Below are 24,324 nucleotides of genomic sequence, written 5' to 3' on the forward strand. Positions count from 1 at the left end.
TTTTTCATCATTTTTGAGGATTTGAAAAAAAATGAAAAAATGAAAAAAAAAACGATGGGTTATAGCCCATGTTTTTTGAAATTTTGGAAAAAAAAACTTATCCTCGTTTCTCATCATTTTGGACCATGGGCTATAGCCCATATCGTTCTAGTCAGGGTTCTAGTCTCCTGAAGAACATTTTCACTGTCCATCTAAATTCTAAAAGGCTGGTTAAATGAGACATGGGCTATAACCCATCGTTTTTTTTCATATTTTCATTATTTTCAAATCCTCAAAAACCCTGAACCCTGGACCTGTGGATCACAAGCAGAGCCACTCATCACACTGAGCTAACTGCTGGTTACTACAACATAGCTTTTCTGTGCTAGTTGATGTTAGTGTGGAATGCAAAGTGTCACATGGGTTATAACCCATCGTTTTTTAATTTTTTATTTTTTTTCAAATCCTCAAAAATGATGAAAAACGGCATGCTATAGTATGCCGTACGATATGGGCTATAGCCCATGGTCCAAAATGATGAGAAACGAGGATAACTTTTTTTTCTCCAAAATTTCAAAAAACATGGGCTATAACCCATCGGTTTTTTTTCATTCTCGAATGGGAGAGGGTGCTGTTGTTGAGACTGTGGTTGCCTCAGTCAATACACACTAAGCACTTCTCTGTCTGGTGTTCGCACATGCACAGATAAAGCAATTTTCTGTCTCTGAATGGCCATGTGTTCCTTCTATTCAATGGCCGATTGCACTGTTTGTATTTATTTCTTTACAATGGTTGGTACCATGGAGTTGAAAGGTACAATAATGTATTTGCTGCCGTGTGCTTTTTATGAATAAGATGCATTTACTTTACTTAACATTACAGTTTGTATTGGCTCTAGTCTATGTACACTACAGTATAATACAGTATTGCAGAGTTTACCATGTAAATGTCTACAAAAAAGTGAACTGAACAACGAAGTGTCACAGTAGCAGAAAGTTGAACCCAAATGCAGAGCCAAACACAGGAGCAAAATTAAGATATTTATTCACAATATGGTGAATTGGAGATTGTGGAAGGTTGCATGGAAAACAAACATGGAGGATGAGGAGAGCAGTCCAGGCAGGCGGCAGGCAGACAAAAGCAGGCAGTAGAATAGGTGAGATGGGTTCTGGAGGAGAGGAGAAGAGCTTGAGTTTGCAGGAAACACAGGAGCAAATACTAGGAAATATAACTAAACTATAACTTCACTAGAACATAAACACTGGCTAGAGTCAAGTTATAGTACTACCATGAAAGGTTGTGCAATAATCTGATGATGAGTGGAGTGAAGACCAGGGTATAAATACTGTCAGGGCTGAAGAGTTGATGGCCGGCAGGTGTGTCAATTGAGTGCGATGAGGTGACCAAAGGCAGGTGTGCCAAGGCTGGAAGCTGGGAGGAAAGCCGACACCCACACACAGCCACAGTATGGCAACACAGAGCCACATACTGTGACACTAAGTGGTCCATTTAATTACATAAGTATTACTATACGGGCAGAAAACCTGTGTCTCGTTAGTTTTCTCGCAAATTAAGGCCCTACATTGTCATACTAACTACAGTGACAAAAAAACATATCTCCCCCAGCTCTTCACCTGTGTGTGTGTGTGTGGCTGGGGGATTCTGATAAATGACAATAAAGGATATATCGATACAATGTTTATTAAAATGAATAATCAAAAATAAAATAATATGTCCACAGCGCCATTGAAAAGGTGTAAAAAATATGACTGTGAAATAATCAATTTAATAATTGTGTTGGTATGAAATATAAATATTGGAAGCTACATGATTGGTGAAAAGGAAACAGTGAACCTTGCACTACATGCGTTGTAAAAGTGCACCGTCTAGTGGCTGGATGTTGTCAGCATGTTCATTTGACGTGGGTCTATTATTATGTTGTTATTTAGTTTATTAGCGTCATGCTTGTGTAGATTTGTTCTGGGGCATGATGGGAGCAGAGCTACACCATGCAGGTTTATATCTGGTTCTCAATTTTGGAAAAAAAAAAGTTATCCTCGTTTCTCATCATTTTGGACCATGGGCTATAGCCCATATCGTACGGCATATTATAGCACGCCGTTTTTCATCATTTTTGAGGATTTGAAAAAAAATGAAAAAATGAAAAGAACTATGGGTTATAGCCCATGTTTTTTGAATTTTTGAATTTTTTTTTATCCTCGTTTTTCATCATTTTGGACCATGGGCTATAGCCCTTTGTCTCGGACGGCAGACTATAGGCTATAGCATGCCGTTTTTCCTCATTTTTGAGGATTTGAAAAAAATACGAAAATAACTCAGAAACTACAAAACATTTCAAAGTAAAAAGTTGCAGCATGTGCCTCCACAGTAAGCTGAATTATAAAAAGTGTGAATTTTCTATATGCCAATATCTGCCCACTGTAAATTTCTCAAAATTGAAAGCACTATATTTCTAAAACTATGAAACATTTCAAAGATTCCTTTTCAAACATGTAAGATAGATAAATAGGTTTGAATGAAGCCCCATTCTGAATTTCTCAAATTTGAAAGCACTACAGTACCAACCAAGTATAAATTAGGCACTAGTTAACCCTATCTCAACCCCACAATTTACAATTCAGGCATTTATCAGACGCTCTTAATCCAGAGCAATTTACATTAAGCAAGAACAAAAAGCTGAGATGGCTAGGGCATGTACTGAGAATGGAGCAGGACTGCATCACAAAGGTGGCTTTAAGATGGACACCACCAGGAAAAAGAAAACCTGGGAGGCCCAAGACCACCTGGCGCAGAACTGTGACACAGGAGCTGGAACAGATGAACCTGTCCTGGTGAGAGCCGCAACATGCTGCCAGGGATCGAATGAAATGGAGAGTGCTCATTGAAGCCTTATGTCCCATTGGGGACGAAGAGGAGTAAGTAAGTAAACATGCGTAAGCTGAGAATGTAACAGTGGATATATCTATATAATGAAACTATACATGTAAACTATACATACTATACTATAGGCCTACTACTATACATATAAAGTGCTGCGGAAGATTGGGAGTGAGGATGCAGTTCTGATTGTGATGGGAAGTGCATTCTAAAGTTTTGGAGCCAGAAGGGAGAAGAGTTTGGGACGTGTGGAGTGTTGTCCCGTTCAAACAACTGTTGATGTGTATTGCTCTACTGACAAGACGACTAGATGACAGTAGGTGGACCCGCTGTAATAACAATGTCTGACTCAACATGTCATTAATGACCCACTTGTAATTACGAGCAGGTATAGCCTTCCCTCAGACCAGACAGACAGACATACGTACAGACAGACGCACAAATCCCCCACACACATACAAACGCACCCAAAACACTGTTAGGGACTTCCTTCCTCTACTGTACACGCACGCACGGTTCCAATGTTTAGGGAGTGTGTCTAGGCGGAGTGACCTCTATCCCTGTAATTAACTCAGTTTGATCATATTATTTCAGCACTGTGGTTTACCGCACACACGTCGTACAGCACTCACACTCACGCATGCGCGCACGCACGAGCACAGACACAGAGGACAGACGGATGCTTACACACTTGCACAAACAAACACACACTGACAAGTACGAATGCAATCATGCACCCACATACATGAATACGCACACGGACATGCGCACGCACGCACGCACGCACGCACGCACGCACGCACGCACGCACACACACACACACACACACACACACACACACACACACACACACACACACACACACACACACACACACACACACACACACACACACACACACACACACACACACACACACACACACACACACACACACACACACACACACACACACACACACACACACACACACACACACACACACACAGACAGAGCATTATGAAGGACGTCCATCCCTATGTGGTCTCATCGGGGGGACCTCAGGGGGGTTCGAACGTGTCATTTATCTTGGTTGTTCTTCTACGCTGCACCGAGGGGCAGCGACTCAGCGAGGCAGCATTGGATGTTGACAGACAATTTTGATTTAGTTTTAGTCAGTCTTTTGAATAAAATACATTTTTGTTTTAGTCATATTTTAGTCATCTAAAAAAGTCTAGTTTTACTTGACTAAATACCAACATTTTAGTAGAGTATATCAGGGGTTCTCAATGTTTTTGGCCGGGGACCCCCCCCCCAGAAATGCTTTGGCAATGTCTCGGGAACCCTGCCCCGCCCCCTCCCGACCCCCAATATAAATTGACTGCTACGATAACCTTAATAATAGAGACAATACACCATAAATAAATACTGAAAGCAGATAATCATTAGGGAAGGTGTATGCATGTACTATGTGTACTATGTAAACTCTTCATTTCCATTTTCCAGCCATTCAGTTGCAAAACTGAATGGCTTCTAGCAGTTGATTTAAGTAAAATGTATTTTGGCCGGGCATGATGGCTTTGAAATGCCTGATTTATACTCAGCTGTGCACCGAAAATCTACAAGCTTGTAGATCTGCTATTTTCAAAGAGTGACACCTGCACACAACAAAACATAACATGACTTTTAGTTCTACTGGATCTCTTCTCCAATATCCCCTCCCTAACATTATAATCTTTATTTGTTTGACGAAATTGTCAATATATGTCTTAGTTTTAGTCATCATAGCAGCTTAGTCTTTATTTAGTTTTCGTCAGTAAAACAAAGGAGTCAGCAAACTAAATCAACAATGCAATGAGGAAACGCTAACGCACATCAGCACCAATCATCTGGTAACTGTGATCATCAAAGTAGTGTTTACTATAGAATACAAATACCTAGTACACTTATTACATTTTAATGTACTAGGTATTTGTATGCTATGTCCTGTATGTCAGTCCTGTTTGTATTGTTTGATGTCTGGGGACTGCAGATGGAAATTAGCAAGTTTTGCTAAATCTGGTATATTTACACTGCATTTTTAATGTAATGTTCATCAATATACTGTACACTGTCCCGACCAAATAAACAAATAAAGAATATGATCAGACAGTGGATGATGCTTTACCACACCATGTGTGTATGAAGAGGATGTGAACGTAGGGGCACGTAGGAATACTATGTAACATTTGGCTTTTTACTTCAAATAAATGCTTTTTCTTCTTTATTAGTTCACTTTTCTATTCTATTTAGTATTTTGGTTCTCTCTCCAGGGTCAATGTGGGAGGGAGGGGAGGGGGGGGGGGGGCACTGGCTTTTATATGCAATGCACATTAATTAATATGCAATGTTGTATGTACCTCCCCCCTCCTATTTTTGGGATAAATCAATTAGGGATTCGCGTTTGCACGTCTGCGTGCGCCGGGTCAGAGCCATCGACCTCTCTCTCCAGACAGCTGGGTCTTCTCTTTTGACCTTTGACCCCTGCCCTGACCCCAGGGTGTTCCAGCTGAGTCCCTGTGTGTTCTTTCAAATGAAGCACACATCCAGCAGAACCCTCACATCTCCCTTAATGCAGCAAAAAAAAAGAAAAAGAAAATGCTTTTGTGTTGAAATTGCTAACTGATATGGCCCACTTGTTCAAAGGGTTTCAAGGCTCAAGGACTAAAGGTCCCTACACACTGCTGCTGTTGAAAAGGCTTTCAAATAAATTCTGTCTTTTCCTGACATGGTTTCATTGATATATTTATTTTAATCTTTTTATTAAATAGACTGCCAACATTGATTCATATGTCACTTAACTGCATCCGGGGTGCAGTGGGGACTTTTATTTTGAAGACCCGAAAATGAACCCGGAAGCAAAATCGCCTAAAGCTAATATGTCTTTATATAACTCATCAGAGAAAAAGGTGTTTTAAAGGTTTTAAGATGCGGTTGTAATGGAGGTGAATGGGTGAAAACATTTCATTGACTGACCAAGGCGGAGCCGAGCGTTGACTAACGACGAAGACGCTGCTAGATGGAGGATATCAGCGAGACATTCTAAATTAATAAACCCCCCTCGGCAGCGAGTGCCATTGGGAAAAAGGACATCAAAGACGTGATCGGCAGGAAAATAGTTAATGTCCCACCTCGATTTCTAAAACCTTAATGAACACGTGAATAATACCAAAAAAATCACGTATCACAAGATACTGTCTTTTGTTTCTGGTGAAATGTCCATCAATGTTATTCTAAAACAGACTTTACAATGGGTTTGTATAGGAGCACCTAAACTGAATATCAACTATCTAAATACTGAATCAAGCAGCTTAAAAATTGTCTGCGGTGTTCACATAAGCCTGAGTAGACGATACAATCACCAAAAGTGAGTTTGAAAGTGAAATATCGCTTTAAGCTATAACAACCATTTTTCCATCATTTCATAGCCTAATCCTATCATCATCAAAAAATATCGCAGTCAAATAATACTCAAATAATAATAATAATAATAAAAAAGAATCAACAGATTAGTCAATTATGAAAAATAAATTAAGAAAATCTTTGTTTTGCTATGTCCAGTTTTAATTTCTGAGCACTTTAGCAACCTTCAGAATAAAAGCCACAAACATCACAATGAACAAACGACCAAAGCAACACCGCCTCTATTCAATTGAGGGTCGATATCTAATTAAAACAGCAGACGTCTGTGGGTGCGTGGGGGTATATGTGCGTGTGTGTGTGTGTGTGTGTGTGTGTGCGTGCGCGTGGTGTGTGTGAGTGATTTATGGCCCATTTTCCCCCTCATTTCACTGCGGGGTTAAAGCTACAGGCCAACACAACTAGGATCCCCTGGGTCTCTGTTGCTGACCTCCATGTACACACACGCGCACGCACACACGCACACACACACACACACACACACACACACACACACACACACACACACACACACACACACACACACACACACACACACACACACACACACACGCACACACGCACACACATAAATATTTCCACTCCAGATAATCTCATCCCAGCCAGCAGTGCATCCCATGGACACAAATACAAATAAGTAAATAGTAATGTTTGGAGTCCATGTCAGATAGATAAAGCAAAACGAAAAACACACACGCATTCACGTGCGCGCACACACACACACACACACAACACACACACACACACACACACACACACACACACACACACACACACACACACACACAGAGAGAGAGAGAGAGAGAGAGAGAGAGAGAGAGAGAGAGATGAAGCAGGGACCCCCACTACATATTGTATAGAATTGTGTTGCAGATTCAACTTTTTCAAGGATTTGGTAGACTTGTTGGACAGCACTAGCTAGTGCCAGTGTTGTGTAATTTACTAAATTCATAATGTTTTATTGTTTGCATGTTTGTTAAACACATTATCTTTTCTATTAATATGTTGGATTCATATTCATGTGTATTTCCAGACATTTAACCACTTGAACAAAATATTTAGCAAACTTGACCTTTGGCTCTGTACTTGGTCTGCTCTTTCCCCCCCTGGCCCCCTCTACCAGACCAAACCTCTTTGCTGAAAGTAGCCAATTCTAGAAATTTCAGAAGTAGTGCTTTAAGAAGTAGTGAAAATAGCAGATATACAAGCTCGCAATTGTGAGCTTGTAGAACTGCTATTTTCACTAGTTTGGGTGCAGGGCAAATGTCAAATGTATAGGTTTTGGGCCATGGTTTGGGAAACACTGCAGTAGAGAGTCAATGTACAAACAATGCAGTCCCAATGAATGATCCTCAGACTCTTGAGCTGTATTTTACTCTTTTTTGACTCAAGTCATTACATTTACTTTGCAGACTCAAGCCTCCATGTTCGTGTGTGGATCGAATCATGGACCCGTATGTGTTGAGTTCAATTAAAACCTGTGCATATATCTGTTTTCCTATTATCCACCTCTACTTCTTCATATCATTTGTGGTATTATTGTGTGTGTGTGTGTGTGTGTGTGTGTGTGTGTGTGTGTGTGTGTGTGTGTGTGTGTGTGTGTGTGTGTGTGTGTGTGCGCGCGCGTGTGCGTGCATGTGTGCATGCGTGCGTGTGGACAATTGAGACATATGATTATGTATTGTGGGGGGCACACTATTACACATAGTCAAAGCAGAACAGTCTTTCATGGGAGCTCTAACAACCCCCTGCACACCACCACCCCTGGTCAGAGCAGAAGAACACACAGCCATCTGCACCCCCCCCTCCCCCCCACACAAACACACAATGGTACTGACCAGACACCCCCCCCCCCACAGCTAGTGCAAACACACATGAACGGCAGGTGGACGGACCATCGGTGGACTTAAAAGAACGTTAGTCCCAAAGAGAGAGCACGAGATAGTGAGTGTGCGTGAGTGTGTGTGTGCAGATAATTTGGATGGAAATGTATGCAAAATATGTGTGTGTGCCTGCGTATACACACAAGTGTGTCTGTGGAGGTCTCTGAGTGTGCGTGCGTGTGTGTGGACTCACCCGCTAGTGCTCCACACACGTAGACCAGTCCAATCCTCAGTGCTCCGTGGACCATCTCCAAAGGAACCCCTACAAGAAGTTGCATGGCCATATTTAGACCCAGATGTTCTATCCTGTAACACACATACACACACACACACACACACACACACACACACATTAGCACTTTATTCATGTCCACGCACAGGGAAAGCATGCAGCGACACAAATACTTTTGAGGTGCATTAAAGGTTACATTAAAAGAAAATGACTGATCTATGGCCGAGTCAAACTTCTGTGTTTGAAACATATTGAGCCAGTATGGATAGACGGAACAGCACAGCTAAAGTGCGCTCCACTACTGAGGACAGATTGTGTGAGATAAATAAAATAAGCCACCAATAAATAAATAAATAAGCCCAAAAGAAGTGACTACAGTCACTATATACCAGGGGTCTGCAACCTTTTATTTAAATTAATAAAGTGCCATATCTTTAGTTAAAATGGTTATTATTAGGCTCAGTCAGAACAATAACTCACTTTGTTTCAGGATGACATCTCTGAACAAGCATGCAGTTGTTTTGGATTTGTGACAGTCTTTAGACACATGCAGTACAGTACAGTACAGTACAGTACAGTACAGTACAGTACAGTACAGTACAGTACAGTACAGTACAGTACAGTACAGTACAGTACAGTACAGTACAGTACAGTACAGTACAGTACGTGCATACATTCTCACATAGCAGATCTGAGGCCGATTCTACTATGGGTCCAATGGACAAAAGAGGTTTTGTCAGTTTTTTACTACTTTGGTTCAATATTTTCGAAACACACAGACATAAAGGGTGTTCAATAGCACTGGATTTATGGGGAAAAAATCAAAAACTTCAAAAATGGAGTTATGAGGTTTCCTCCGGACAGCAATGATATGTATTTGGCCACAGAATATTTTGTTTCCGGCCGGGGACTTGACGTGCTATGAGCTTGTATATCTGCTATTTTTAGGGACTGCAGGCATAAATAAAAAGACACGCGCACGCACGCACAGAAACACGCGCAAATATACTGTGTCCTTCATGCCTAGAGAGTCCTTCCCAGCGCATTCAGTCAGCAGCACTGACACATTTGGGAGCCACAGCAGAACGCAAAAGGACAGGAGCAGCACAATCTGCAGCCTAGCCTGGTCGTCTCTCATCGTCTCTCTCTTTCTGCCTCAGTCACTCATTGTCTTCTCTCTCTCTCTCTCTCTCTCTCTCTCTCTCTCTCTCTCTGTATTTGTCTCTCCCACTCGGTCTATATACTGTAGTTCTCTCTCCCCCTGTGACACTGTCTCTCTTCCATAATCCACAGTACGGACTGTACCGCCTGTCCTCCTCTTTCCTCTTTCTGTCATTGACCATTGCTTAATCACACAGCTGATACCACAGTGCCACAGATATGCTCTGCTGGTGCAAAAAAATAAGTATTGGCATGAAAATGTTCTTAAAGTATCAACAAATACAATAATATACCTTATTTTTTTGGACCAATTGGCACGCACGCACACACACACACACACACACACACACACACACACACACACACACACACACACACACACACACACACACACACACACACACACACAACTCAAAATTATGTTTATTTGAACAAACCTGAAAACCTAAAACAAACCTAATTCCTCCCAGCTCTAACACAAATACAGAGACTGTCTTGTGGACAATGAGACAATGTGAGTTATTGATTAGATTAGAACATGCCTGACAACAGCTCCTCTCCAGATAACAGGGCCTTTGTGTTTCTACACTGCTGATGAGACAGATCACTGCTTCCCTACGAGAGGTCCCATTGTGTCTAAAGGACTGCGTTCTCTCTGGACACTCAACACGAGTACATTTTAATGTCCCGAGTTTAGTTTTTAACTAAAGGACTTAACTTTCACGCCAAGTACCCCTATAGCTGAGAGAGAGACCCCCCCCCCCCCACAATATATTATTTAATATTGTGTTGCAGATTAAACTTTTTCATAGAAGCTTCATATAGACTTGTTTGACAGCATTATCATCAGTGTTTGTCAATTAATGTTTTGTTTGTTTATACATCATCTTTTCTGTTCATATGTTGAATTCATGTCAATGTGTTTTTTTCCAGAAATGTTTTAAACCCTTGACTCTTGGCTCTGTGTGAGCTTGTAGATCTGCTATTTTTACACTCTTATATGATGAAATACAGTATGGCATTAATTAACAAAAAGTAAAATAAAATAAAAAATGAATAAATAAATACAAAGTTGGAATTTTTTGGAAGATTGGGAAGGATCAGTTCTGAAGGGATTACATGGTGGTGTGTGTGTGTGTGTGTGTGTGTGTGTGTGTGTGTGTGTGTGTGTGTGTGTGTGTGTGTGTGTGTGTGTGTAGGCAACGTACTGTGCAATGTGGAGACAGACAGATCAGTCACTGCTGTCTTTAAAGAGCCAGCAGCAGTGTAAATGATCCTGTATGGACACTCAGGGGACACAGCGGTGGCAGAGAGACACATTTCTCCTGGTCATGTAAGCGGCCGTGAAGGTTGCTTTATAACGCTTAACCTGGTTGTCTCTATGGCCGCAGGCATGTCATTATGGGCAAAGGATTTCCATTCTTCTCTTTCCATTATCTTATACTTTAGCTATAGAAGAATAGCAGATATAAAACTTTCCGCAGCACTGGGTGCCACTGCCGCGCTATGAGCTTGTAAAACCGTGACAATGTGTGCAAATCTTTGAATATATATTCTTTCACAGCTATCATCAACTATTTGCTTCCGGGGGGGCCCTCGAACTAAATATTTTCAAATGGTGTTCCACAGCCAAATACAGATCATTCTGGGGGTCCTTGACATAAAAAAAGTTTGAGCACCACTGATACGTTTTTCAGAAAGGTCTTAATCCGTGATATAAATGGTCCCTCCCCTTTACTGCCCGACTGAGTCTACATTTACCCAATGTGGTCATTAATTATTTTTGTGCCAGGTCCATATAATATATGGACCCCGCCACTAGGGGACGCTAGGGGACCTTATCAGCCAGGTCCGTATATATACAGACCCCAACGTATACTCTGTGTAATGGTTTAGCCCCACGGCAGCTTGAAACATCTGGTCCAGTTGCTAAGGCAACGCCCCGTCACCACCAGCTATGGGACGTAAAATCGAATCACCGTTTTCCTCGTTTAAAAGCATTCAAACCTAAATAAGTCGGAATCCAGGAGAGCTGCGTCGCTCCCGACAAACGTTTCTGGCTTCAGCCGATACCTTTTTGGTCTTAGTGCAAGGAAAGTTATGATCAAATGAAATGAATGCATACAATGTTCATTCTATGACCAAATTAAACTGAACTGAACTGTGATTGTGCCAATGCTAAAGTGTGTGTTGAGTGTGTGTGGGGTGGGCAAACTCCTTCTCTTAAACTTGAATGATCTGGCCTGGTCTCACACACTGAAATACTTAATATAATATAATATATATTATTCTGAAAGCTAAACCACTTAGGCCCTATTTTTATACTTTGTCATACGAGTGATGCTCGGCTAAAATATTTGCTTTTAAATTAAAGTTTTCATATTTGAGCATTTCCGCACAGTTACCATCGCTCTTTCCCATTTCAGCGCTCTATTCATTTTAACCTTCACGGCTGGACGGGGATTTAATGGATGAAATGAACTAAAGATGGCCATTGGCCAGGTCTCACCTGGGTTCAGAGGGAGAAGGTATGTTTATCCTCAATCTTAATGCGAAATCTACAAATGTCTTCTAAATTAGTTTTCTGAAAAATGTGGTTGGTATAGCAGTGGTTCTCAAACCTTTTCATGTCAAGGACACCCACAATTATAATATGCACAGTATTTGGCCACGGACACCCATCTCAACATGTTTTGTTCCAGGGACCGCCATAAATAAAGATTTGAGTTAAAAAAAGATTTGCTTTAACCCATTTAAGGTTTTCTGACAACTATTCTGAAAACTATTGCTATATGAGACACAGAGGTTACACCAGGCCCTAAATGGGTTAAAACTTAAAATATACATATACAGCATACCGGTATTCTCATTTTCACGATTTTCCGAAATAGCAGATCTACAAGTTCATGGCGCTGCACGAAGTGACGCGCCATGAGCATGTATATCTGCTATTTTTGAGCAGATATAGCATCTTTGCTAATTCCGGTGTATTTACAGTTACATTTGTCGAAATGAACAAATAAAGTCAAGTAAATGGAAATGAAAGTGGGTCTCTCACCCGGCATGCATGAAGACATAGCTGAGGAACCTCCAGGCCTGGGCCCGTAGCCGGGGGTGGTATGGCAACGGGCCCTTTAGGAACGACGGACTGGATACCTGCAGAACCCAGCGGTCCAACTGGAAGCCATAGTACATAAACACCACCACCTATAGGGAGACACAGGGAGACGAGCACACGATGAGTAGCGGTGTCACGACACAGCGACTGCGTCGACAAATCTATTTTTAAATGCAATCGATGTGTAAACAGCAACACATACCGTACCATTACTGTCACGACTCTCAGACTTTGCTCATCTAGATGTTGTTTTTCTATGTTATGTTCTACTTGTTTTGATTCTATGTTCTGTTTATCTAGCTGTTGCATGTCTATGTTTCTTGTTCTAGTTGTTTTGGTTCTATGTTCATGTCTTCCCCATGTGTTTCTCATGTGTAATCAGCCCTCCTCTGTATATTAGTCTTGTTCCCCGGTCAGTCCTTGTCGGTTCCGGTTCATTGTTTAGTGTCACTCTGCATTTGTGATTTCTGTTCTGTTCACCTGTTCAATAACCCAACCATGGGTTTTGATCACTACTCCTGCCTGGCTGTCCTGCATTTGGGCCCTCACCACCACCACCACCACCAGATGGTGACAATTACAGACGTCGCATCGTGTAGCTTCACAGTGATCGGTAGTGAAGCGTTTTGCAATGCAAATAATCGATGCTAAGTACTTGTGCGTTGTAATTAGCAATTTTAAGAATACAATGAAATGGGTTAAGGGAAAAACAAGAGAACAGCACTTCCACCATCTTTGTTAAAATCAAATCAAATCATTAAAAACCTTGTTAGCCACTTGTGTTAAACCCCCGTAGTGTAGCTCTGGTCCTCTGTCCCGTCTCCTCCCGTTCAATACACCCGCTGACAGGCACCGCCCTAGCCCCGCCCATCCCCACAAGGTTTCCCCTTAGAGTATATATGAATAGAGACGGCACCCGGAGGAAACCTAGCCCCTCTCGGAACCCTACATAAAGCTTTTATGAAATTTTCTAATGCGATTGTTGGAACGCGGATATAAACAAACTCATCGTTTCGTCGATCGGCGCGCTATTACCAAGTTTTTTATTGTGTTTGCTTACGAATGTGCGAACTATAAGTACCTTACATACCTCTGATAAAATCTCCTCTGTCGCGGAAGCCGTTAAGTATTTTTAATCCATGTTTGATTAAAAATGTCGCTTTGATTTCTTCTTGTTTATTTACCGTTTATTGTACCGCCTCCCGATGTGCGGTTGGCTTTGCGGGCTACGTCCCTGCCTCTGATCTGCTCCGTCATAGCTGTAGCACCACTAGCTAGCCAGATAGGCGGTACAATGAGGTGTCAATAAACAAGGTAGGAAGAAGCGACATTTTTAATCAATCATGGATTAAAAATACTTAACGGCTTCCGCGACACAGGAGATGTGTCGGTATGGTATGTAAGGTACTTATAGTTCGCACATTCGTAAGTCAACACATGAAAAAACATCGTAAAAGCGCGCAGAAGCTTTTCTCATGCCGTGTTTACATTGTATTTGTGTGTGCGTAACTGGCGGCAGCCCAGCGTGAAACAGGACCCAATGGGTAAAGTAATCAAAGTGTCAGAAACTTTACTACATTTGGGTTCTGCTTGCGGGGCTAGAGGAAACCCTGAGGCGAAATGGACATAGTGGCCGGATTTGGTATTGCAGCGTGGGCCCAAACACATGGACGCGCTGGCCCGTTGACTATCATTGTGCACGTTCACAATGACACGTGAACGCTGTTTCATACGTGAACGCACGTGAACGTGTGCAATGATAGTCAACGGCAGCGCGTTCATGTGTTTGGGCCCAATCCATCCCAGAATGCACTCTGTTCCTACTCGGAAGGAGGAGTGAAATCGCCTCATGCGCTTTAGAGCAACTTAATGCAAGTGGAAGGGAGGAGAACTCGGGTGCCTTCTCTATTCATATATACTCTAAGAGGGTTTCCCTCCCCCGCAAACAAGGCCAGTTGTTGGTGCTATAGATTAGACACCAAGCTGGATGCAGTGCGGTGGCTTCGAAACTCTAAACTCCATGATAGTGGATAGGCATTTAAGTATCTAAGTATTTACTATGAAAACATGCATTTCACGTCAGTTGGTTGGTTGTTTTTTTTTGCTATTTTTATCACCTTGAATTTGACCACACAGACCCCCCAATGAATTTTAGCGCGTCTCAAACTGGGCGTCCTTGAAATGAAAGAGGTTGACCGAGATATGTACCCGAATATTGTACTTTCTCAATGTGGTTTGCCCTGTCTGTGGATAAGGTTGATGCCCTGTCTGTGGATAAGGTTGATGCCCTGTCTGTGGATAAGGTTGATGGCCTGTCTGTGGATAAGGTTGATGGCCTGTCTGTGGATAAGGTTGATGGCCTGTCTGTGGATAAGGTTGATGGCCCTGTCTGTGGATAAGGTTGATGCCCTGTCTGTGGATAAGGTTGATGCCCTGTCTGTGGATAAGGTTGATGCCCTGTCTGTGGATAAGGTTTATGCCCTGTCTGTGGATAAGGTTGATGGCCCTGTCTGTGGATAAGGTTGATGGCCTGTCTGTGGATAAGGTTTATGCCCTGTCTGTGGATAAGGTTGATGCCCTGTCTGTGGATAAGGTTGATGCCCTGTCTGTGGATAAGGTTGATGGCCTGTCTGTGGATAAGGTTTATGCCCTGTCTGTGGATAAGGTTGATGGCCTGTCTGTGGATAAGGTTTATGCCCTGTCTGTGGATAAGGTTTATGCCCTGTCTGTGGATAAGGTTTATGCCCTGTCTGTGGATAAGGTTGATGGCCTGTCTGTGGATAAGGTTGATGGCCTGTCTGTGGATAAGGTTGATGCCCTGTCTGTGGATAAGGTTGATGGCCTGTCTGTGGATAAGGTTGATGCCCTGTCTGTGGATAAGGTTGATGGCCTGTCTGTGGATATGGTTGATGGCCTGTCTGTGGATAAGGTGGCCTGTCTGTGGATAAGGTTTATGCCCTGTCTGTGGATAAGGTTTATGGCCTCTACAACTTGGATGACCAAAAAGTATCTCTATCTTCCTGAGTGTTATGTCATGGTTCTGTGTTTTTTTAACCCATTCTTTTGGTGTTAGCATTATGTTATGCTTTAGCTATTGAAAAATAGCAGATCTACAATCTACAAGCTTGTAGGTCTGCTATTGTTTTTTAAATTGAAGAACGACTGACATAGAAATCATTTTAGAATCTGATCTCAGGTCAGAATGGGTTAATCCATTGTACCTCAGCGATAGTGAGAGCCAGGATGAGCCAGGGCGGGGGGCAGTAGGTGTAACTGTCGAAGTACCACTTGCGGTCCACCTCGCGGGGCAGGGTCTCGTAGGCGACGTGGCGGACCAGCCGCTGGGACAGGCCCAGACCCGCCTCCTCCCTCAGGGCACAGCCTTTCAGCTGACGCCCCCCCTGGAGGATCGCCCGCCGGAAACTGTTGGAGCGCTTGTTACTCATCTGGGATGAGAGCGGGAAGAGAGAGAGAGAAAGGCAAAGGGAGGGGACATTACATTGAAAAGTTATTAACCCATTTAGGCCTGACGTCGAAATTAAAAAAAAAAGTCTTCTGAAAGAATATAAGATGTTCAATTTTCAAAGATTTGTGCTGCATTTTCACGATTTTTCAAAAAATAGCAGACCTATACAAGCTCGTAGCGCGCCACTTGGTGGCGCGCTACGAGCTTGTAGATCTGCTATTTTTCAATAGCTAAAGCATAACATAATGCTAAGGAGAATAGCATAATGTTAAATCACAGGAGTCCTACTTCAGTTTATCATCAGAGAGAACTGGCGACGGCCAACGGTTGCCATTTGCCGTCTAGTGCTTGCCTGATTCCATGTGAATACAGCATTACCCCTTGTCCCTAAACGGATTTGCCATTTTTTTTACTATTTTGAAAAACATGTTCAAATAGTTCAACTAGCCGATCTACATCGACACGTTGTGGGCGTATAGACCGGCTATTTGAACTATTTTAAAATATTCTTTTAAATAGTAAATGTGTAAGGGGTGGCGCAAGATATAGCCCTCATCTCCTGTGTAACACTAGATATCCATTTTGTACACTCTATGAACTATGGGGGTCCTTGAAATGGGGGAATCATAGATGTCGAGGAGAGGTAAGGGAGGGGATGAAGGGAGGGATGGAATGGGCAGAGAAATTAAGTGAATATCTACAGTATTACTTCTGTATCTTAGCGCCACAACATAATGAAACCTAGAATTGGGTAAAACATTTTAGTTTAGTAAAAAACTGAAAAGGTTTTACAAAAAAATTAAATAAGAATGAAACTGTTTTGAAACTAAATATAGTTATAGTTAGTTAGAGCTATAGTGCTCAGTGTGAATGGCGCTAAATGATGATGTCACTGCTAGGCGGGTTTCCACAGTCCTCCTATGAGCCACAGACTTTAAATTGTAGTGAGACCAATTATATGAAGAAAGGTTGAAAATGGGTGAAGTCACTTGCTGTCCACCAGAGCATGTCCCATTCAGCCCTTGTCCCCTTACACAGTACAGTAAGTCAAACTGTGACAGCAACCACACTGCCACCACATACACCACCCACTTCACCATGGCAACAGAATGCCTCCATCGTCACCTAGCAACCAGCAAGCCCTTCCCCTCGTCCAAAACACTGTCTCATAGCTGCTGCCTGATATGTACGTATGCACGTATGCACGCAGACAGACAGACAGACAGACACACGAGCACGCACACACACACACACACGCACGCACTCGCACACACACACACGCACTCGCACACACACACACACACACACACACACACACACACACACACACACACACACACACACACACACACACACACACACACGCACACAAGCATGCTGAGAGAATTTGAGGAATGCCTGTTTTCTTCTCCTCGCTAAACCCCAGATTAGGAATATTCATGAGGCTCCTTTTGCAAAAGGAGGGTGTTGAGGAGTCTGGACTCCAGAGTGGGACAGACTGCAGGCGTCACATATACGTACAGCCTGCCCTCCACTTGGAGGCACATCCATGATGAAAGTACCGTTCATTTATTTATAGACTGGGAAAGCGAGTGTCGTAACACCTCGTAGATTGCTGAACACAGAGTGCTTCGAGCTCCCACTGATGCTGATGCTTGACTGCACATTTTTTATGTCGTTTTAGTCATAGTCTCTTGACAAAAAAAAAAATCAAAATAAGAAAAATAATAATACATTTCATTCTAGTCATATTTTTGTCATCTGAAAAGTTTTAGTTTTAGTTGACTAAACACCATAAGAGTTTAGTTTTAGTCTAGTTTTAGTTGGCTAAACAGTAAACACCATAAGAGTTTAGTTTTAGTCTAGTTTTAGTTGGCTAAACAGTAAACAAGAGTTTAGTCAACTAAATATACAGTTGATTTACTGGCTGATTTATACGGTGAACAGTTAATCGGTTCCAGGTGGTCCTCAGGTAAATGGTGGAGAGTTGGTAACCAAATGGACCCCTATAGATTAAACTCGTGAGAGCGTAAAATGAAATCAAACGAACCCTAGCGGTCCATTTGGTTTCATTTTACGCTCTCAAGAGTTACATTATTGTTAAACATCTGTATTAGCCTACTTAATTTACATGAAGTCTACAAACATATTAGAGAATGTAGAATAATTGTTATTTTGATCAACATATATCAATATATATCATATATCAAGCTTCACTTGCAAATACACACCTATCACTTCATTTGGAAAAAGATATGGACAATGAAATCTAAGGAACAACAAACAATATATCATATATCAATATGATGACCAGATGCTTGATATAGTTTCTCTGGACCGCTCCGATGTCTTTTATTTTTTTATTATCATGACGGGGATCGGCATTAACCGCTAACGGATAAAGTTCATAGGAAGCCAATTATGAGACTTGACGTCAGAGACAGACATACAGCTGTGGGAAATTGACCGTGAGTTGCCATGACCACTTACTGACCGCACGCACGCACGCACGCACGCACGCACGCACTGAGTTGCCATGACCACTTACTGACTGCACGCACGCACACACGCACGCACGCACGCATGCACTGAGTTGCCATGACCACTTACTGACTGCACTGACTGCACGCACGCACGCACGCAGTCCCCAGTTCTCCCCCCCACCAGGGCAGCTATAGTCCACAAACGCAGTAGATTCCTCATTCAAACGCCAAACACAAATGTCATTTCCTCTGCTCTTTTCTAATAAAACACGAGAGAGAAAGGCTGACATTCCATCTATTCACTCTGGTGGTGTGAGGGCCAGGCAGGAGGATGCCGTTTGATGCTGTTACACACCAAAGGCACAGTCTCAACCTGTGTCCCCACATGATTTTTGGGGGGGTCCCCAGGTGACAGTGAAGTGACAATCTAAGGACTTTTAATGTCTTTTTAATAGGACAATAAAAAGAAGGAACAAAAATAAAAATGAGCATTACTGGTAAATGGTGCATTTATATAGCGCCTTTATCCAAGCCGCTTCTCAGAGATTGTGCATTACATTCACCCATTCACACACCGATGCCGGAGGAAACCCATGCAAGACACCAACCTGCACATTACACTCAAGGACACTTCGACACTAAGTCTGAGGGAGCCCGGGTTCGAATTGGGAACCTTGCAGACCCCATCCGGTCACTCTACCCCCCAGCCACCTTACTGCATCAATAGTAATCCACAAAATATACTATAGAAACATTGGCCAAATGTTGAAAATAGCTGATCTACAAGCTCACAAAGTCTTGAAAACTTGTATATCTGATATTTTCACAATGTCTATCTATGGAACAGAGTCAAACTAAATCGAATGCCTCAACTCCTACAATTCCAAGTGCTTGTCAGGATGGGGGGTCCCCTCAGGATGGGGAGTTTCAGGGGGTCCACAACTAGAATATAGCTTTATCACTTCATCACTGTTATGCTTCAGCTATTAAAAAGGGGGAAAAAAAAGAAAAAAATATGACAAATTTCTCAGGTGAAACAAGCCCCCCATATTATTATTATCATTATTATTATTTTTGAAATGTGTATATATTTCCTGCTGTCCATGCAGTTAGCTCATAACATTAGCAGCTGTTGTCGCGTCGAGCTGCGGTCTTAGAGTGGCTGCGATGCAGCGTTGCCAGACTTCTGCGGCGCGCGTCAGGGCTTAGGAGGCAGCCAATCATCACTAGGTCGCTACTAAGTGATTGGCTACACGAGTGGTGCAGACTCCCATTGGCTTAGGCGGCGTTCCAGACTATACCATTGGCTTAGGGGGCAGTCAAAAAACTGTTGTATAAAAAAACAGCCAATCCACAAGCCCACAACACGCCGCGTCGTGATGCGTTGTGGCCTTGTAGATCTGCTATTTATTTTATTTTATAAATTGCGGAACATTTTGAATGACAAATCTTCTCTTCTGGAGATCCCTGATGCAAAATCTCTTCTAGTGGAGCTCTGCGGCTAAACAATTTGGGGGTCCTTGACATGTTTAAGAACCACCGGTGTTATAGAGAGTGAGAGAAAATACATTAGAGAGAAAAACCTTAAGAATGAGAGAGACAGGGGGATAGAAGGAGGAAGAGAGAGAGAGATTGACAGAGAAAGAGAGAGAGAGAGAGAGAGAGAGAGAGAGAGAGAGAGAGAGAGAGAGAGAGCAGGTTATGAGTGAGAGAGGAACAAGAGAGAAATCATGGAAGTGCAGAATGCGACTGAACTGTAATCAGGCAATTACTGGCAATCACACTGACGGACGGCTATATGGAGGAGCTGCGGTGCCGAGGAAGGACAGAGCTGCAAATAAAAGCCCATCTGTCTCTCTCGCACTTCTCCTGCTGTTCGCTTCTCCACCCTTCCTTCCCTCCATGTCTCCTCTCTGCCGTGGCTGCTATATACAGTGAATGTAACCATAAAGCCCTATACTGTATCTAGTATCTACTGTACAAGCTCACAACGCACCACGGCGCGATGCATTCTGTGCTTGCGGATCGACTCTTTTTGGTGCAAAGTATAGCACCGCATTGCACAACTGATGAATCAGACATACCTCTGTCTCCACGGCTAAACACTAAATACAACTGAAGCCCACCACACACCGTCTGCGACCGTGTGCGGCGCGGCGCGTTGCTGCGCGGCGCCGCCTGAAAATAGAACTGTGTTCTATCGGCGCGCCGGGCGGCGCGGCGCGGCTCCGCGCAGCGGACGGAGCCGGTGTGCGTTAGGTTCATTGAAAATAATGGAGGCGGCTGTGCGCGCCGCGCGGCGCCGCGCGGGGGACGCAGCCGGTGTGTGGTGGGCTTGAGTCTTTTAATTGTAAACTTAAAAAAATGCCACACGACACAATGTGTATTTCTCAAATTCTGCAATACAAGGGGGGGCAACACACACACACACACACACACGCGCACGCGCACGCGCGTGCAGTACTCCCAAATAATCCTCACTGTCCCACTTCCAGTATCATGGCCCAACCCTAGGCCCATCACATGACTGTGCTGGACCAATGACAAGCGACCTCTTAGACAAAAAATTCTAACCATCCCCACTGTCACACAATAGAGAATAGACAGATTTGAAGGAAGACCAGAGAGAGAGAGAGAGAGAGAGAGAGAGAGAGAGAGAGAGAGAGAGAGAGAGAGAGAGAGAGAGAGAGAGAGAGAGAGAGAGAGAGAGAGTGGGACGAGGACTGAAGGAAGATAAAATTAGATGGATGAGAGAAGAATGTGGCTTGTTTATGCACAACAGTGTGCAAATGAGGCCATTAGAATGAGATTAACAGTGAGTGACTGTAAGAGCTCGAGAGAAACCAAAGACAAGCAGACGCGATGGCGACAGGCGCTGCATGTCGCCATCATGATCATTTTACGATCAATTATCTTACAAATACTAACATTAAATTGAATTGTGATTTTGTCATTGCAAATTTTGCTCAGTAGTGGCATTGTGGTTAGAGTGTCCGTCGTGTCCGTCCTACTGGGAGGTTGGGGTCATACTAGCGTCGTGTCCAGGAGGTGTACTGTACATCAATCTGCCTCACGCTACAGAAACAGGAGATCGGTTCACACGGGCAGATGCAAAAGATACAAAGATGCAAAACTACACTGCGTAAAGTGCGTATCTGTAGCTTTGCATCTTTGTAGGTGAAGTTTGTATCTTTTGCAGCAGCTACAAACGCCGGATGCATCTTTGTATCTCCATGTCGCTGGCTTCCACTGAAAATGAGCGATAGACTGTATCTTTGCATCTGCCCATGTGAACGCAGCATTACTGTTCCCCCCTCTGTGCCATGTGAACGCAGCATTACTGTTCCCCCCTCTGTGCCATGTGAACGCAGCATTACTGTTCGCCCCTCTGTGCCATGTGAACGCAGCATTACTGTTCCCCCCTCTGTGCCATGTGAACGCAGCATTACTGTTCCCCCCTCTGTGCCATGTGAACGCAGCATTACTGTTCCCCCCTCTGTGCCATGTGAACGCAGCATTACTGTTCCCCCCTCTGTGCCATGTGAACGCAGCATTACTGTTCCCCCCTCTGTGCCATGTGAACGCAGCATTACTGTTCCCCCCTCTGTGCCATGTGAACGCAGCATTACTGTTCCCCCCTCTGTGCCATGTGAACGCAGCATTACTGTTCCCCCCTCTGTGCCATGTGAACCCAGCATTACTGTTCCCCCCTCTGTGCCATGTGAACGCAGCATCACTGTTCCCCCCTCTGTGCCATGTCATGCTGATTGGTGTGTCATGCGTATTGGTGCAAGTAAAAGCAACACGGTGAATGTGAAACTGAAACTGAAAGTGGCACAAGGGGATTGTTAATGGAGAAAACACAATAAGAATCTTCCTGTGGGAAAGCTGATCTTGGACACCAAGGCATTGGACGCGTATGATTCACAGAGGGACACACATAGATAGTGAACACAACTCTCTGGGACTTTTGCCGGTAAACATTGATCCTACTTTGGAAAATCCCACTGACTGCACTAATACAGATAGATGCATGGCACGGGTCCATTTGGTTCCATATGACAATTTGTATACTTTCAGAGGGTCCTTGAGAACAACTGTTCCTGATGTGGGTGTGTCAGCAATATTCCACAGACAATGTGCAAGTTTCAATGATTGGTAACTTTGGAGTGTGAGGACCTTTGACAATGACGACCACCGCATGTAACCAGCAAACAAACACTACCCTGTAAACATGGACGCTAGAGCATGTGCGTGTAAAACACTACATCTCCCTTCCCCTGTAAACATGGACACTAGGAGTCCATAGCATGTGCGTGTAAAACCACTGAAAGGTCTAAACATCTTACCAGGTTGACAAAGTCTTGGTAGCAGATCTTTCCATCTGCGTTTCCGTCGGCAAGAGCCAACAGAACCTCTAGCTTGTGGGGGTCGAGCTCCGACCCGTGGGCCTCCAGCAGGTCTCTGAACCTCTCCGTACTGATGAAGCCAGTACTCTCTGGGTCAAACTGGAATCAGCCACACACGCACGCCCACACACGCACGCACGCACACACGCACAAACCCAAATGGTTACGATGATGTGAGCTATATATACGGAGCATAGTGGAAGAGAATTGACAGTGGTGGAAAAAGTACTAGCATGTTTTACGAAAAGTACAAAAAAAAAAAAAAAAAAAAAGTCTTTTGAAATATCAGCTATTTTCAAATGGCCCATATGTATATAGGGCTGGGCTGAAGTGGTTAATCAAAGTAACTAACTATTAACTAAAGTTTTCAAATAAATGTAGTGGACTAAAAGTATTTTTTTTGTATCTGTGATGTAGTGGAGTAGAAGTATTGGATATTGGAAATACTCAAGTACAAATACCTCAAAATTGTACTTAAGTACAATACTTAAGTAAATGTACTTACTTTCCACCACTGAGAATGGAATAGAGGTCTCATTAAGGGCACAACGCACACAGCACATTGAAACAAGCAGGCACGATAGCACGAAATATGGGGCAACAAAAAAACAAAGACATTCATGCGAGGTCAATAACAATTTTGCGCAGAACTGTGTCAGAAGACAACGAGGCGGTGAACACAGTGGCACGTCGTTAATGGCGTTCGTTTTGAAAGATTTTTTAATTGCTTCAAACAATTCCATGCAATCATTTTGGATTTCAATTTGGAACTGACTGCGAACAAATCCACTGTAGCCACAGGCTGTTTCCTGGGATAATAACTTTGGCTGCTAAATTAATACATCAATGGCCTTCAATAGATGAACCACCAAATAGATTGAAAAGTTGTACGTGGAATATTGCACATTCACCAATAGACACCGGAATGATAAATGTACGTGATCTATCCTCTTGGTCAGTGGTCCAGGGGACCCCCAGGGATCGGTTTTTGGGTTTCCAGTGGGTACTGATATAGCGTCAAGATCAATTCAAAGGGATACTGCAGTTCACCCCCAAAATTACTTTCTATCGATTACTCACCCCATGGAGACTCTTTGACTACAAAGAAGTAGACTTCTCTCTCCTTTGTATCCCCATGGGGTGAGTAATCATTAGAAAAAAATATTTTTTTGGGGTGAACTACCCCTTATACATTGGCTATCTACAGCCCTATAACCACACCAAAGGGTCACCATGCAACTCCTTGGGTCCAAATGT

At 43.1% G+C, this 24,324-nt stretch overlaps 1 protein-coding gene across 4 annotated transcripts in view; it reads right to left on the minus strand.

Annotated features, from left to right (window-relative positions):
* Nucleotides 1-24,324, minus strand: part of rhbdl3 (rhomboid, veinlet-like 3) — a 116,910-nt gene that overhangs the window by 57,963 nt on the left and 34,623 nt on the right. For 2 of the 4 annotated variants that reach the window (XM_080760327.1, XM_080760330.1), the window contains exons 4-7: nt 23,008-23,166; nt 15,931-16,155; nt 12,650-12,798; nt 8,392-8,504 (exon numbers count right to left, since the gene is read on the minus strand). In XM_080760327.1, the coding sequence (XP_080616453.1) occupies nt 8,392-8,504; nt 12,650-12,798; nt 15,931-16,155; nt 23,008-23,166 (646 nt within the window). The remainder of the gene's footprint in view (nt 1-8,391; nt 8,505-12,649; nt 12,799-15,930; nt 16,156-23,007; nt 23,167-24,324) is intronic. The other 2 variants (XM_080760329.1, XM_080760328.1) reach the window with 1 other exon arrangement.

The sequence above is a fragment of the Protomyctophum bolini genome (assembly GCF_963924005.1).
Source record: "Protomyctophum bolini genome assembly, chromosome: 3".
Classification (NCBI taxonomy): domain Eukaryota; kingdom Metazoa; phylum Chordata; class Actinopteri; order Myctophiformes; family Myctophidae; genus Protomyctophum; species Protomyctophum bolini.